General features: G+C 40.2%; 1 protein-coding gene across 11 annotated transcripts in view; it reads right to left on the bottom strand.

Moving 5' to 3' along the window:
* The window catches only part of trappc9 (trafficking protein particle complex subunit 9), a 650,990-nt gene that overhangs the window by 229,852 nt on the left and 405,051 nt on the right, over positions 1-16,087 (bottom strand). Inside the window, exon 24 of one of the 11 annotated variants that reach the window (XM_069921680.1) lies at positions 11,222-12,718. The exons of the other annotated variants lie outside the window; for them this stretch is intronic. Coding sequence (XP_069777781.1) covers positions 12,540-12,718 — 179 coding nt within the window. The 3' untranslated portion in view covers positions 11,222-12,539. Of the gene's footprint in view, positions 1-11,221; positions 12,719-16,087 lie in introns of those variants that run through there. 11 annotated transcript variants of the gene reach the window in all.

Here is a 16,087-nt window from a genome sequence, read left to right on the forward strand (position 1 = left end):
GTCAGAATAAGAATAATCTTGCCCTCCATTGGGCGGGGATGAGAGGGCGGGGCTAACCAGTGCAAAATTAGAGAGAGGGTAAATTTATGAAGTAAAATATGTTGAAAATTGCAATTATGTTGAACAACAATTCAATTGATTATATTGCTGATTCTTCTTATTATGGGAAACAATTTTTTAAATTTAATTTTAAATCAAAACACAATAGTTAACACATAAATTAGATATTTTGGCTCTGTCAAGACAGGAAAAAATGTGAAGGTGCAAATAACAGCAAACACTTTGCCATGTTCTGCAACTACTCATGAATATGTTAAAAGCTTTGAGCTAATTTTAGACTCATCTGCTACAACACCTTCAGCTTTCCTTAACTCTTTTGGTTCTATTAATCCAAATAAATGTATTACTATAACTCAGTAGTTTAACATCCAAAATATTAGCAGACTGATAGCTCGATAATGGATACAACCATATCTTTAAAATCTTATTTTTGCCAACTGGCTTTGGGATACCATTGAATAGTATAGTTCATAGAGACCATAAATATGGTGAATGGTCACAATCTTTTATTTAATCAGGGTAAGGAAAATGAAAACTGCAGTGAGAAGGGAGACTTCAGGTGAGAAGGGAAAGATTTAAAAGGGACCTGAGAGACAAGATTTTTTCCCCCCACACAGGTGATGTGTATATAGAATAAGCTAAAAATCACACAGAAATTCTGGAGGATTTCAGGCAGTCTCGCAATGACCATTGGAGGTACACAATAAGCTGCCAGATGAGTGGTAGAGGCAGGTACAACTGCAATATTTGAAAACAGTTATGCAGATAAGAACGATTTAGAGGGATACAGGCCAAATATAGGCAAATGAGACGAGTTCAGGTGGTCAACTTGGTCGGTATGAATGAGTTGAGCCAAAGAGCCTGTTTCCATGCTGTACAACTTGATGACTCTTGCATTGTTAAAATGTAATTATTATCTGAAGGAGTATAGCTTTGATACTTAGGATAGTTAATAAAATGACCAAACATGGCAAATGCATATACAAATGTAATATATAAATTATTTACATGTTGTAAGTGTCACATTTGTGGCCCGAAATGTGCAGTTAATAAAACATTAAACACAAGTTTTATCAGGTAAACTTCTCAGTGGCTTTATTTTCCCATTTCCTTTGTTCTCCTGCTTGTGTTCTTATCTCTCTCTCATACCACGTGACTTCCGGTACATCTCATACATATTCATTATCATGACATCCCTCCTTTAATCAGAAATAAACTTTACCTTCACTTACCAATATCCCTCGGAAACATACAAACATCGTAACTAATGGTAATACTATAACTCAACTACATAAAATTTACTTCCTACAGCACTCATACATGCACTTTATGATATAAGATTAAAATACTGTCCCAAAGTTCTTATTAAAACTATGGCACAAAGTCTTCATATCGTTTGGGCACTTTCCGGTTTCGTTTCGGCCTGCCTGCGATATTGTCGCCGCTTCTCGGTTGTTCACTCTCGGCGTCGGAAATACTGCTCACCTCGGCTTCGGGTGTTTCTGGCGCTCTAGTCACTTCATCAGGAGTGCTGGTAACTGCCTCTGGAACATCATCAGGTCTCTCAGTTTCAGCATCTCGTATTGGCCTTTCAACCTCTTCGCTCGATGTATCTCTGGACTGGTACCTTTTTACACCTGATACATTTCTCTTATACAGGACTCCAGTCGGAAACTTGACTGTCACCATACTGCCACTTCTGGATACGACAGTATAGGGTTGATGGTAATAAGGTGTGTCTAGCTTACCACCAGTTTCATGCCTCACTAGAACATTATCTCCTGGCATGATGTCTGAGTACTTGGCTCCACGTTTCGAATCTGTGTACAGCTTTGCTGAACCTTTCTTTTCAGCATCGTGGTCCCTCATCTCCTGGTCGTCTGGGATTTCCTTTATTTCTGCCTTTTTTGTGCGGATTTTTCTCCCAAAAAATGCTTCTGCAGGACTTTTTCCAGTGGTTTCATGAGGCGTTGCTTGATAGACAGCCACATAAGATAGCAATGCTTCTCGCCAATTTTGTCCTTCTGCGTGTGCAATCCTCAGTCGTTTTTCAATGGACTGATTTTGTCTCTCTACTTCTCCATTGGCTTGCGGCCATCTTCTTGTCTCGTTCTCCGAAACAAATGGCGTTGAAGTGTAGCATTCGGTGTCACTACATAGTGTGCATTTAATGCATCTACCGCTTTCCGGTACTCATCCTTTCTTCCAGTATTCAAAAGTGTCTTAAATGTTTCCCGAACTGCAGGTCCCGCAGTGCACTTTTTGTTCAACTGTACCGGTATCTAGAAATAGGCCACGACTGTCAGCGTAGGATTCAAATCCTTCCAGCCATGCCTTCCACTTCACACTTACAGTGCTTGCATCACCCGTCGGGTCAAAATGAGCAATTCCACTATGTGTTAGAAAGTCACCGTCTGCACCAGCCATGAGGAAATATTCCAGCCCCAAAAGAACTGAGACAAAGAGAAAATTCTTATCACCTTGAAGTTGTCTGTAATCCTCTGTAATCTTGTTCAGTCTTTAATTTTCTTCAAGCTTCTTTCATCCTCGTCGCCAATGTCACATTTGTGGCCCGAAATGAGAAGTTAATAAAACATTAAACACAAGTTTTATCAGGTAAACTTCTCAGTGGCTTTATTTTCCCATTTCCTTTGTTCTCCTGCTTGTGTTCTTATCTCTCTCTCATACCACGTGACTTCCGGTACATCTCATACATATTCATTATCGAGACAGTAAGCTGCATTATTTGGAAGCTAATTTCCCTTTGGAACTATGGCATTTCGCAAGTGTTCACAATTTATAATTTTATTCCCTTTCACCAAAAGGAAGAGAAAACCAATGATTTTTTTAATGAAGGAATAATTTTTGGAATTTATGAATTGATTTAGAATTTAGTGAACTTGATCCATTTTTGTGCAGGCCACAGAACCTGAGAATTCTTTGTTGAAGATGTGAAAACAACAGGTCCATTGCAAAAAAAAACAATACTACATTCACCGTCTGTTGGAAAATATTTTACCTTTAGTAACAGGTTGATTGATGGTGTTTGTATTCTCACTGCTAACCTCCCTGGTAGCCTTCAATTTTCTGGCAATCACAAACCCAACAGATGCTCGTGATATAGCATGTAGGGTGAAGAGAATGCGAGTACATTGCTGAATTTACTAGAAAAAGGTGTGTTTTTTTTTGCTGGTCCTCAAATTTATTGTTGGGAAAAAAATTTCCTCAGGCAATTTTGCATTAGTAATAACCTATATAAGTGTAGACAAAATTTCAGTACAGAAAACATTGAAGGAATAGGATGTAAAAAAAAAAGACCTCACATTTGCTCTCTCTGAGGTGCAATAAATAATGAAGAATTAAAAAAAGAATACAATCTACCCCATTGTACCAGTGCTGGGACCTTGAATGAGCAATCAAAGCTTTTTTTTAATTGAATTAATTTCATCAATATTTCAAAGCTGTGCAGACCTCAAAAAATATTGAAATCTAAAAACATTTCTTCACATCTCACTTCTCTGCTATTTTTACCCAATTATCTTTAATCTGTGATAACTAGTTACTTTTCATGATAGTGTTTACTGTTATTTATGCGATCAAAGCACTTCATAGTTTTTAAAATCTCCATTAAACTTCTTGCTACAGCGTAAATAACCCAATTTCTACAGTCTCACCAAAAATATCTTCAGGTTCTCAAGATTTTGTGCAAAAATCCATTCATCTCTTTACAAGTTTTTATCAATCCTGAAGTCTAATACCTACAGTACATTTAGATACAGTCTGCCAGATGAAGTTTAACCAGTGCTATATAAAGTCTTGACAACCATCTTGCTTCTTAAATCCATCAAAAAGCGAAGACCCTGAAATTTTTCAAATTAAATCCTTAACATTTGTCCTATTAACAACTTACTATACAATTGAATATTTTGCTTCACTTATTAGTTTTAGATTTAAGTTAAAAAACCGTAATGATTCTTCTATTCTTGATTTCTTTCACGAGCAATACTCTTCAAAAATTTAATCCTTGGCTGTTGTTACCTGTATGGTATGTATGTTTAGAGATATCAGCTAAAGCACCTATTTAGCAATATGATTTTGCCTCAGTATTTGACAATAGTTCAAATATTTTATTAGTTAATACTTTTCGAATTAATACTTAGCAAAAATATTAAAAAGAGATAGCTTTTTCTGCAAGAATATCATGTGCAAAATAGTAAAAGACTCCAAAGGTGACATCAAAAGCAAACCAAATTAACGAAAGGTAGTAGCAGTTAGATAACGAGTTAATTTGTCCATAAATATTTCAACAATTCAAATTGCATGTGTAATACTAGGACATTCTTCCAATTTACCACAGAATGTACAATGTTGCTTCCCACCCCCACCCCTAACTAGAACGACATTTAGGAATGAAAAGAAATGAATAAATCTGGATACTGTAAAATCTCTGTTATCCGGAATTTAAGCAACCAGCAGCCTCAAACAAATGGCAAAAAAGTGCAGAAACTAAATGGGTACAAAAAATGTAAATTTAAAATTGGCATGCCTCACCGTTAGTTCTCCATTCATGCAACATGCAGTCTCAAGCAACCAGAAAATTCATTTATCCAGCATTTACCAATCCACATAGGTTTTAGATACTAGGCCATGCCAAACAAACTTCACTGACACCAGTCGCACTATTGTGTGGATGGAGGGATGCGACAACCCATGGATCATGTTGAATACCATCCTCCTCCATTGGGCGGGGATGAGAGGGCGGGGTTAACCAGTGGAAACGTCGCAGAGGAGCGTTGCACCGTTGGCATCCAGCAGGAGGTCTTGGAGCAGCAAGTCTGTGATTGCCATTCTGTAGCTGAGTGTCTCTGGGCCATCCAGCTGTGGGCAGGCCAGACTTTGGTAGTCTATGCCCTGTGACAGATCATTGATTGCAGGTCTGGAGAGTGCATCTGCAAACACGCTGTGCTTTTATGACAAGTGTCGGATAGCAGTGGTGAATTCAGAGACGTAGGATAAATGTCTTTGTTGTCGGCAGACCATGGGTCAAAGGACTTCAAGAAAGTTAAAGTTAGTGGCTTGTAATTGGTGTAGAGAGTGAACGGACACCCTTCCAGGAAGTAACAGAAGTGGCAGACGACCAGCTAGAGGGCGGGCAGCTTCCTATCAAATGGGCTGTATTTCAACTCGGGTGGCTGCAGGAGTCTACTAAAGAAAGCGAGAGGCTGTCATGAGTCATTCATGATCTGCTCCAGGACAGCTCTCATGGCAGTGTTGGATGTATCCACTCTGAGGGCCATCAGTACATCCATACATGGGTGTACCAGCATTGTCGTGTTGGCCAGAGCCTCCATAGTCTGCCTGAATGCGCTGTGAGCTCCTCTGTCCATTCAAGCTCCCTCGATAAACTCGATATCAATGTGAAAATTGGGTGGATGATCTTGGCAGCTGCCAGGGATGAATCTGTTGTAGAAATTCAACACGAATTCCTGAAGTCCCTTCAGTGTTGTTGGTCTAGCGAACCGCCGGATGGCCTCAACTTTGGCTGGCAAATGGGTCGCTCACACTGGGGTAATTCTGTGGTCCAGAAACTCCATCTTCGTGCGGCCAAATTGGCACTTCTCCGGGTTGACGGTGAGGCCGAACTGTCTGAGGCGAACGAAATGCTGGCGGAGATGCTTCATGTGCTCGTCAGGCATGCTGCTGGCTACCAGGATATCAGGTACATGAAGAGGAAAGGCAAATCTCTTCCGACTGCATCCATGAGATGCTAAAAGGTCTGTGCTGTGTTTTGTAACCCAAATGGAATGTGCAGGATCTCAAAAAGACTGAAAGGGGTGATGATCATTGTCTCTGGACATCGTCTGGGTGCACAGGAATCTGATGGTATCCCTGTATCCCTTGACTTTGGAGAATACTTTTATGCTGTGGAGATTTGCTGTGTAATCTTGGATATGAGAAATTGGGTATTAGTCCAGTGATGTTGCATCATTCAGACATCTGTAATCACCGCAGGGCCTCCAGCTGCAGTTGGACAGGGACAATGTGGAGGGATGAGGACCATGGGCTATCGGAACTACGAATGATGCCCCATTCCTCCATGCACCTAAAATTTGCCTTAGCGAGGGAGAGTTTGTCTGGTGGCAAGAGTCGGGCATGTGAATGCAATGGTGGGCCAGTGGTAGCAATGTGGTGTTGAACACCATGTTTGGGCATGGATTTCATGAACTGCTGGCACAGAATGGAGGGATAGTCCGCCAGGAGGTGGCTGTACTGGCCTTGTTTGGTCTCCACGGAAGCGAGATGGGTGGACGGTTCGTTGGACTAGTTGAGGGGCATTGTGTGGAAAGTCTCTGCATGGAGGTCAATGAGCAGGGAGTGTGCCCATGGAAAATCTGCGCTGAGCATGGGTTTGTCCACTGAAGCGAGCATGATGTACCATTTGAAAGTGTTGTCGCCAAAATGTACAGGAAAGTGCCTTTTGCTGAAGGTTCAAATGGCAGTGTTGTTGGCAGCTCGAAGGGCAGGTCCCTGGGGATTTGTGCATGTTTTGAGTGCCATAGGGGCAATGACGCTTATCTCCGCCACCATAACAACGAGGAATCTGTGGCTTAAAATGCTATCCCAGATATGGAGAAGGCTATTTTGTCCACCAGCCGCCATATCCACTAAAGGCAGCCGGCCATGCTGTTTCCTGGAAACTAACATGGCTAGCGGCACTAGTGGGTGGATGCCCCCCCAACGTTGATGATAGAAACATCATTTGGGATTGAACTTCTCTGCTTTCTGGCAGAGCACGGCCTGCTCATGTGGTGGACTGGACTTGGGTGTTGTCCTCAGTGGAGTTGACAGAGTCTACTGCCTCACGTTTCAAGTGGTAGAGGACGACTGCATGCACTGCAATCTTGCGCGGGTTGCTGAAATCTGCATTGGCCAACAGGAGCCTGATGTCCTCAGCCATCTGCTCGAGGAACACTTGCTCAAAATTGAAACAGAAATTAAGATCACCTAATGGAACAAGTTTAGGAAAGTGGAGGGAAACTCCACTCTGAAAAACAACTACTGCAATCACAGCACCGACAGAATTGTGTGTGTTCCCTGGAAAACTATATTTATTTCTATTCTGTCTTCTGTAACTTAATCAATTTTTTATCCATTCTCAATGAATTTTGGTATTTTATATCATCCCTTCATGGACAACAAGCCTTTCTTTTAAGCTCTTGATCAAATCCCTTCTTCAGACAGGACTATTTTTGAGTTGATTAACTCGATTTACCACCGCCTAAGCTCCATAATGACAATAAGAAAAGGAATACTATTGTGAAAATTATCTCCAGGTTTCCTTCCACATTAAACATAGAAATCAGGATGATGTTAGCGTATGTTCCTTTATCTAATAAACTATGCTATATCATTGTGAGAGTACCATTTTCATGAGAACTTCAGCTGCTCAACAGCAAGGTCGATCCAACAAACTCTCAATGGTATGTACAACCATTGCCAGCTCAGTGAAAACAAACTTCAAAAATTAATCCAAAGTTTTTCTCTTATCCCGGAGTAAAAATCGAAAGATTGTTGGTTTAATTGCACGCATAAAGCATGAAAATCAGTGACCCTCAACATACAGACAAATCAGGCACCATCAAGTTTATCCAAATGAACCAGTTATTGTCAACTTCTTAGTTCTCTCAATTGGCAACATGATGATTAACATGACAGTAATAACTAGTTATATCTAATGATGTATGTAAAACAACAACTGCAGACAAACTGAATATTTTATATACTGCAACACTGAACAGTTGAAATGCAGAAGAACAAAGTCACGGGGGAAAAAAACCTGCTGTAGAGAATGAATAATGAAAAACAGCATGCAAATTTATCAGTAAAAGACAAACTGCTGGAGGAATTCAGAAGGTCAGACAGGGAAAATGAATGCTGGCCTGAGGCAGCGTTTCAACCCAAAATGTCAACTATCCATTTCTTTCATGGATGCTGCCTGACTTGGTGACTTCCTCTAGCAGTTTGCTTTTTGCTTTAGATCCCAGCTTGTGTAAATGTATTAAGCACAATTCTGAATTTATCAATTTCGATGGGAATATGCAAAACCAGGAAGATAGTATCTTTTCAGAGTTTTGTCAACATTTTGTTAACTGTTCTCAAGTCCTGAGGCACCTTGGATTTATCAATCGCAAAATAAATGTAACCCCTTTTGGATGTTTTCCCCCGGAGTGAATTATAATTCAAGGCATGCCTGCGACCTTTTCTATCTATTGCTGTGTGCTTTTTTCCCCGTTATGTTTATTGTAGAAGGAAAACACGCTTTAGATGATGAATCTGCACAAAAAAGAGCATGCGGTAAATAATATCATGAATGCAGAAGATTAACAAGAACCTATCTGAACAAACAGAAATTTAAATTATACTTCTGAAAAACAATTACAAATGGTGACAGCAGGTACAATAGTTAATCTGTCTCAAAAAACATTGCAAATTAGTTCACCTTTGTCTATTGCGCTGATTTCTATTTCAGTGTTGCTTCCATCTCTTTTCTGCTTTCATACACATCTTCCATTGCATGCTGTTCATTAGTCGACTTCTTTTAAATTTAAATTTAGACATACAGCTGGTAACAGACTATTTAGGCCCACAAGTCCATGCTTCCCAATTGCACCCAATTAACCTACACCCCTGGAAATTTTTTGAAGGGTGGAGCCCCCAGGGAAAACCATGCAGACATGGGGAGAATGTAGAAACTTCTTACAGAATGCGCAGGATTCAACCCCAGTCCCAATTGCTGGCACTAACCGCTACACTAATCATGGTTCCCTAATGCTAACTGTGCCACCCTTGCTTTACTTTCTCCCACCTATGTATCTTTACTTGGTCTTTTACTCTTTTTTTAAACCCCAGTGAGAGAGAATAGATAGTACAGAAGAATATGGCAGAAGAAGATAAACTAACGGTCACAAAGAGCACTGGACCTTCAAGTGAGACATGGACTTCAGTGATTACCTTTCCAAACCTTCCCAAATCAATGAATTTTTCCCTCATCCTATTATTTTCTTTGTATTAAACTCAAGACCTCAAATTTGTCAATGACACAACAGTAGTTGGTCTCAAGAGCAACAATGTTGAATCGAAATACAGAGAAGAGGTGAAAAATCTCATGAAATGATGCGGGAATAAAAACTTGAGTCTCAACATGGACAAAACAAAGGAGATGATTGTGGACTATGAGAGCACTAGGGACCTCAATCCTCAGTAATGGACAGCACCAAGTTGCTCAGAGCCAACTTAAAAAGTGACATATCCTGGACACATAATATCTCCTCACTTGTTAGGAAGGTGCAATGGTGACTGCACTTCCTTAATAGGCTGAGGTGAGCAAGGCTATTTGCTACCATTCTGTGAACTTTCTACAGGAGCTCAATCAAGCGCATTCTATTTGGCTGAATCAAAGAGTGGTATGGTCGCTGGAGAGCATCAGACCATACAAGACCATAGAGCGGCAGAGAGAATCACTGGGGTTGCCATCCCCCATTAATATGATTTACTGGGCTTGCAAAAATCAGGAAGGCCACATGCAGTATCTTTCACGTACTCCTGTAAGGAAAAATATATAAGTTTCAGAGCCAGAACTACCAGCTGAGGAACAGCTGCTTCCCATGAACAGTGAGACTGCTGAAGGGCTGCTAAAACAACTCTCCATTAGTCTACTATATATTAAGAATATTTATTTTAATATACAGTATGTGCATATGCAGTGTGAATGAATGCTTTGACAGTATATGTGTTATGTCTACACACGTTTTGCATTGTTCTGCACTGTGGACCGGAGAACGTGGTTTCATTTGTTTCACTGGTAAAATTGGATGACAAAGAAACTTGAACTTGATTTTCGTGCACTATTTTTAAAAAAATAATAATGTTGTAAGATGATTATAATATGAATGATTTCCCCATGATGCTGCCACAAAACACCAAATTTCATGACTTGCTCATGACAATAAATTCTGATTCTGATACTGAATGAAGATTTGAGGTGACTGTGTTGTGTCATATACCCCTTTTACACAGCGATCCCATTTAATTGGTGTGTGAACGACCTGTGTTTAAAGCCAGCTCGGGTTGTTCACACTGAACCAAGAAAAGCCGGGTCAGTACAACCTTTTACCTAGGAACCCAGCATCCCGGAGAAAAAGGAGGCGGGACCTGCAGCATTACAGTGTCGGCATTCTGGCGGGTAATTACTGGGATGAAAATGACCCCCCCCCCACCCAATCCCGCATTTGTCAGGTAAGTGAAACAGTTACAAGGTGGTTAATTCCCACCTTTTAAGGGCAGTGTAAACCCCCTCCATAAATCTTCGTCCGCGAAGCCAAGCCAAAGAAAGAAAAAGACTAATAGAGTTTTACAGCACAGAAGCTGGCCCTTCGGTCCAAATTATTCAAGCCAACCAAGTTGTCACCCAAGCAAGCCTTATTTTCCTGCATTTGGTCCATATTCCGTTCAACCATTGAACTATGTTTTCATTCTCCCTCCTGTATGCTGACTCATCACCCCTTTTGCAATTTTTTAAAGGTGTTCAATGGCAAGCATTCTGATTGGTTGCATCACTGTCTGATATGGATGAGCTAATGCACAAGACAGGAATAGGCTACAGGGGGTTGTAAACTCCCCCCTCCCCCCACTTCCCTCACGATGCAGAAACTATCATCAAGAACCCTTGCTATCCAGGTCATGCCCTTTTCTCATTGATACCATCAGGGAGGAGGTACAAGAGCCTGAAAGCACATATTCAACATTACAAACGTAGTTTCTTCTCCTCTGCCATCAAATTTATGAATCGATAATGAACTTTAAGGACACTACCTCACTTTTTCTCATTAATACACTACTTATTTTTTTAAATCTCATATTTACGCAATTGTAATTTTTATAATAACATTGCACCGTGTTCTACACCATTACTACTTCCACAAAACAACAAATCTCATGACACATGTTCATGACAATAAAACTGATTCTGATTCTTCTATAGAGTCCACTACAGTGGTATTATCAGCAAATTTATATAAGTTGCTTTTGTCATACTGAGCCACATAGTGTTAGGTCTGCATTGTTCATGAATGAGTGAGACAAACACCAGACTGAGTCGAAATCAGGGTTCTTTGTTCTTTATTACCGGATTGTAACACTTGCGACCAACAAAGTTAGTCGGAGAATGCATTCTGCCGTTATCAGCAAAATGGTGATTTTTTATACCCTTGGATACATGTTTAGAACATCATCATATCATTACTTGTCCAATGACTAAAACTGTTGCTATCCTTTCCCTGCTAGCTTCCTGCCTCTCAATCCATCAATGTCTCTCTTATCTTGTAAGTACAAGGATGCATTCTGTTACTCCTTAGTACTGGGTGACTCCTTCTCCGGTCCCATCTCATGATGTTTTACCTAACAGGAGTACAAGGACACCTCCCCTTCTTGTTACTGCCCTGTACAGGGTAACTCCCTACACATTCCCATCTCATGATGTTTTACCTTACAATAGTCATTCATAGGTGTAAAGTGAGGAGAGCAGGAGAATGCAATCCTGTGGTGCTCAGGTGCTGATGGAGATTGTGGAGGAGATTTTCTTGACAATCCATGCTGACTGGGGTCTGGAAGTGAGAAAATCCAGGATCCAAATATGCAGTGGGGTACTGAGGCCCATGTCTTGGAGTTTGCCGATTTGATCTGAGAGGATAATCCTGGTGTATACATCTTTTCTCTCCAGGTGTTCCAGGATTATGTGGAGAGCCAGTGAGATCACATCTGCCGCAGACCTGTTGCTGCATTAGGCAGATTGGAATAGATCCATGTCGCCGCTCAGATAGGAGCTGATATGCTTCAACCCAGCATCTCAAAATGTTTCATCACTGTGGATGTGAGTGCTACTAGTCGATGGTGATTTAGGCAGGTTCCCATGCTCTACCTGGGTACCACAATTGAAGCCTGTTTGTAAAGGTGAGTACCATAATCCAACAGAGTGAGATGTTGAAGATAGCTGTGAATGTACAAGCCCATTGATCAGCACAAGTTTTCATTAATCAGCTGACTACTCCATCTGTACATCATTCTCCTGAAGGTAGGCCGCATATCATCTTCAGATACTGACATGTAAGGATCATCAGTGGATGTGGGGGATACACAATAGTTCTTCCTCATTCTGGTTGTCATGTTATAAAACATAATTTACAATATAAAACAGTAGAGAATAGGAAGAAACTCTATAGTCCATCATGTCTGGCCGAAGCATGAACCCAATCAAACTAATCCCATCTTGCTGTACATGGTCGCATCCCTCCATTTCCTGGCTGTTCATATTCATCTCTAAATACCTCTTGAACATTGCCGTTAGATGTTTTTCTCCAACCTTCTCTGGCACCCTGCCTCTTGTCATTTTTATTCTTAAAGTGGGATGGTTACTAAATCACTTAAGTATAATTTATTTTTTTAATTTTAAATGCCAGCTTACTTTTATACTTCATGAGGCACATAAATTCCATTTTTGTACAATGTTCAAATTTATTGTCAGAGTGCAGACATGACATAATCAGGGGACGTAGGGATGCACAATAGTTGATTCTTGTTCTGGTGGAACTGATTCTTCTTCCTGTGGGCCAGGCAGAATTTATATTTATTGGTAGTACAAAAAACTATTATCAAGAAAAGATACTTCAACAAAAGAGAGAAATGGTATCGTCAGCAAGTTTATAGATGGTGTTATTGTCATACTGAATGACATGTAAAGCATATACAGGTACTGAAAAGTATTAGAATTCACAAATGGAAATTATGCATGACAGAAAGCCATTTATACTACTTACAGAATACGACTAATTAAAATTTAATCAGCCAGTCAATCAGTATTTATTGTTATTTTTAAAACTGTAAAACAGCCATAAAAATGAAATCGCGTTTCTCCAGGACAAAGTGTTACTTAATAATGTAATAATGTAAAATGGCACAGTAGCAAGTTCCATTCAAAGCAAGTGTTATGGGGGGGGGGGGGGGGGGGGGGGGGGGGTGTGACAAGATGACGTAGAAGACAGACATGGAATTCTACCCTTCACCAGCTAGTCTTTTAAATACCTGTTTTTAAAATTGATTAAAAGTAGTATTTACAGTTATTGGAATACTAGATGAATATAATGGCTACCAATGTGAAAAAAACGAAAGCTCAATTACAAAGCAAGTGTTATATATATTTTGGCTCTTTGTTGAAATGTTGGATTTTCCTCCATTTTTTGCGAAAATACTCCTTACAATATTGAAGAACCAGTCAATGGACAAAAATATATAGCTCTTTGTATGCAACTTCATCTATGCCTATTTTACTCTTCAATTCTCATGCACATTCTTTTGTTTTTGTAAATTTGTGCCTGAATCCCTCTATCTACTTTACATTATCGTCACTTGAAAAACTTACTGTCATTACCTTCATGCTTCATTTTCTTACTTATTCTGTAACTTTGTGAAGTCTCATGCTCTCAGCATTTCTTTACAGAAATATCAAATGGTAGCAGCAGAACACAATGCAGCATATACTAACATCTATATAGATACAAGAACTGACCAATCGAGAATAGTGAATATTTCATCTTAAATTCTGCATCACATGTAACTATTGCAAAGAATGCAAGAAGTACAAAATTTTAAATCGTGGACTATCAGCATAATAAAAATAATAAAATTCAAGTGTATTTTGTGTCCTATGTATAAATATAACCATATAATAGTTTACAGGACGGAAACAGGCCATATCGGCCCTTCAAGTCTGCGCCGGTTCACTTTAACAACTCCACTAGTTCCTCCCTCCCACTCTCCGCCCATAACCCTCCAACCCCCTCATATCCATGTACACATTCAACCTTCTCTTAAATGACAGAAAGGACCATGCTGCAACTATCTCCTCTGGAAGATTGTTCCATTCTGCCACCACTCTCGGAGTGAAGAAGCATCCTCTAACATTTCTCCTAAAGTTTTGCCCCCTTACCCTTAACTTATGCCCTCTTGTTCCAACCTCCCTTGCCCTCAGGGGAAAGAGTCTACTCACATACATTCTATCTATTCCCTTCATAATTTTAAATACCTCTATCAATTCCCCTCTCAACGTCTACGTTCCAATGAATAAAGTCCCAGTCTCCTTAATCTTTCTGTGTACTCTAGATGCTGCAAGCCAGACAACATTTTTGTAAATCTTCTCTGCACCCTCTCCACCTTATCTATATCCTTCCTATAATTTGGAGACCAGAACTGAACACAATATTCCAAACCTGGCCTTACCAATGCCTTAAACAGTCGCAGCATCACTTCCCAGCTCCTATACTCTATGCTATAATTTATGAAGGCCCGCAAGCCATATGCCTTCTTAACCACCCTGTCTACATGGGAATCCACTTTCAAGGAACTCTATACCATATCTCCAAGATCCCTCTGCTCCTCTGCATTCCTCAATGCCCTCCCCATAACTTCATATGTCCTATTTTGGTTATTTTTTTCCAAAATGCAGCACCTCGCACATGTCTACATTAAATTCCATCTGCCATCTTTCAGGTCATTTTTCCAAACAAACCAAATCCTTCTGTAATTCAAGAAAAACCTCCCTCACTATCCACCACTCCCCCTATTTTCATATCATCTACATATTTGGTTATCCAGTTAACCACCCCCTCATCCAAATCATTAATATAAATGATAAACAACAGGGGAGCCAGCACCGATCCCTTAGGCACTCCGCTCGTCACAGGCTTCCATCCTGACAGACAGTTGTCCACCATGACTCTCTGCTGTCTATCTTCCAGCCACCTCTGAACCCACCTCACTATCTCTCTATTAATCCCTAGTGACTGAACCTTCCTTATTAACCTTACATGCAGAACCTTATCAAAAGCCTTACTAAAATCCAAATAGATCACGTCAACCGCCCTACCTTCATCCACTTTTCTTGTCACCTCATCAAAATACTCAACAAGATTCCTCAAACATGACAAACCAATGCTGGGAGCCTCTGATCATTCCCTGCCTATCCAGATATTCGTACATACTATCTCTAAGAATACCTTCCATAACTTTCTCCACCACCGAAATCAAACTTACTGGTCGATAATTACTTGGCCTGCACCTTGTGCCTTTTTTAAACAACAGAACTACAGTTGCAACCCTCCAATCCCACGGCACCACACCCTCCTCCAGTGATTGTTGAAAAATCACTGTCAGAGCCCCCTGCTATTTGCTCCCTGACCTCCCTTAACGTCCTGGGAAAAATCCCATCAGGACCAGGAGACTTATCCACCTTTATTGACCCTAGAAGCTCAAAAACCCTCTCTTTACTTATCTCTATCCTTTCCATAACTAAACCATTCATCTCACTTATCTCACATAGTCCAATGTCCCTTTCCCTCGTGAATAGAGACGAGAAAAAAATCGTTCAATATCTCCACCATCTCACATAGTCCACCGATCCCATTTTCCAGTGGACCTACTCTATCCTTAACCCTCCTTTTTCTATTCACGTATCTGTAAAAACCCTTAGGATTCACTTTCACCTTATTAGCTATGGACTCCTCATACCTTCTTTTTGCCTTTCTAATTTCCCTCTTAAGGTTTTTTTTTGCAATCTAAGTAACGATCATACATCTCATCAATCTTTTGTTTCTTATATTTAGCATAGGCCTCCTTCTTATCCCAAACCAACTTCCTAATTTTTCTAGAAAACCACAGCTCCCTTGAACTTTTGGTCTTGCCTTTCGGCTGGACTGGAACATAAAGATCCTGTACTCTCAAATCTCACCTTTAAATACCCTCCAATTTTCCTCTACAGCCTTTCTGGCAAAAAAGATCAGCCCATACAACTCTCTGCAAATCCCTTCTCACTTCTTCAAATCTAGCCTTCCCCCACTCAAAAACCTTCGAATTCGGGCCCGACCTATCCTTTTCCATAATTAAGTTAAAGGTAATGGACCCATGATAACTAGATCCG

This window comes from Narcine bancroftii, chromosome 2 (assembly GCF_036971445.1).
Source record: "Narcine bancroftii isolate sNarBan1 chromosome 2, sNarBan1.hap1, whole genome shotgun sequence".
Classification (NCBI taxonomy): domain Eukaryota; kingdom Metazoa; phylum Chordata; class Chondrichthyes; order Torpediniformes; family Narcinidae; genus Narcine; species Narcine bancroftii.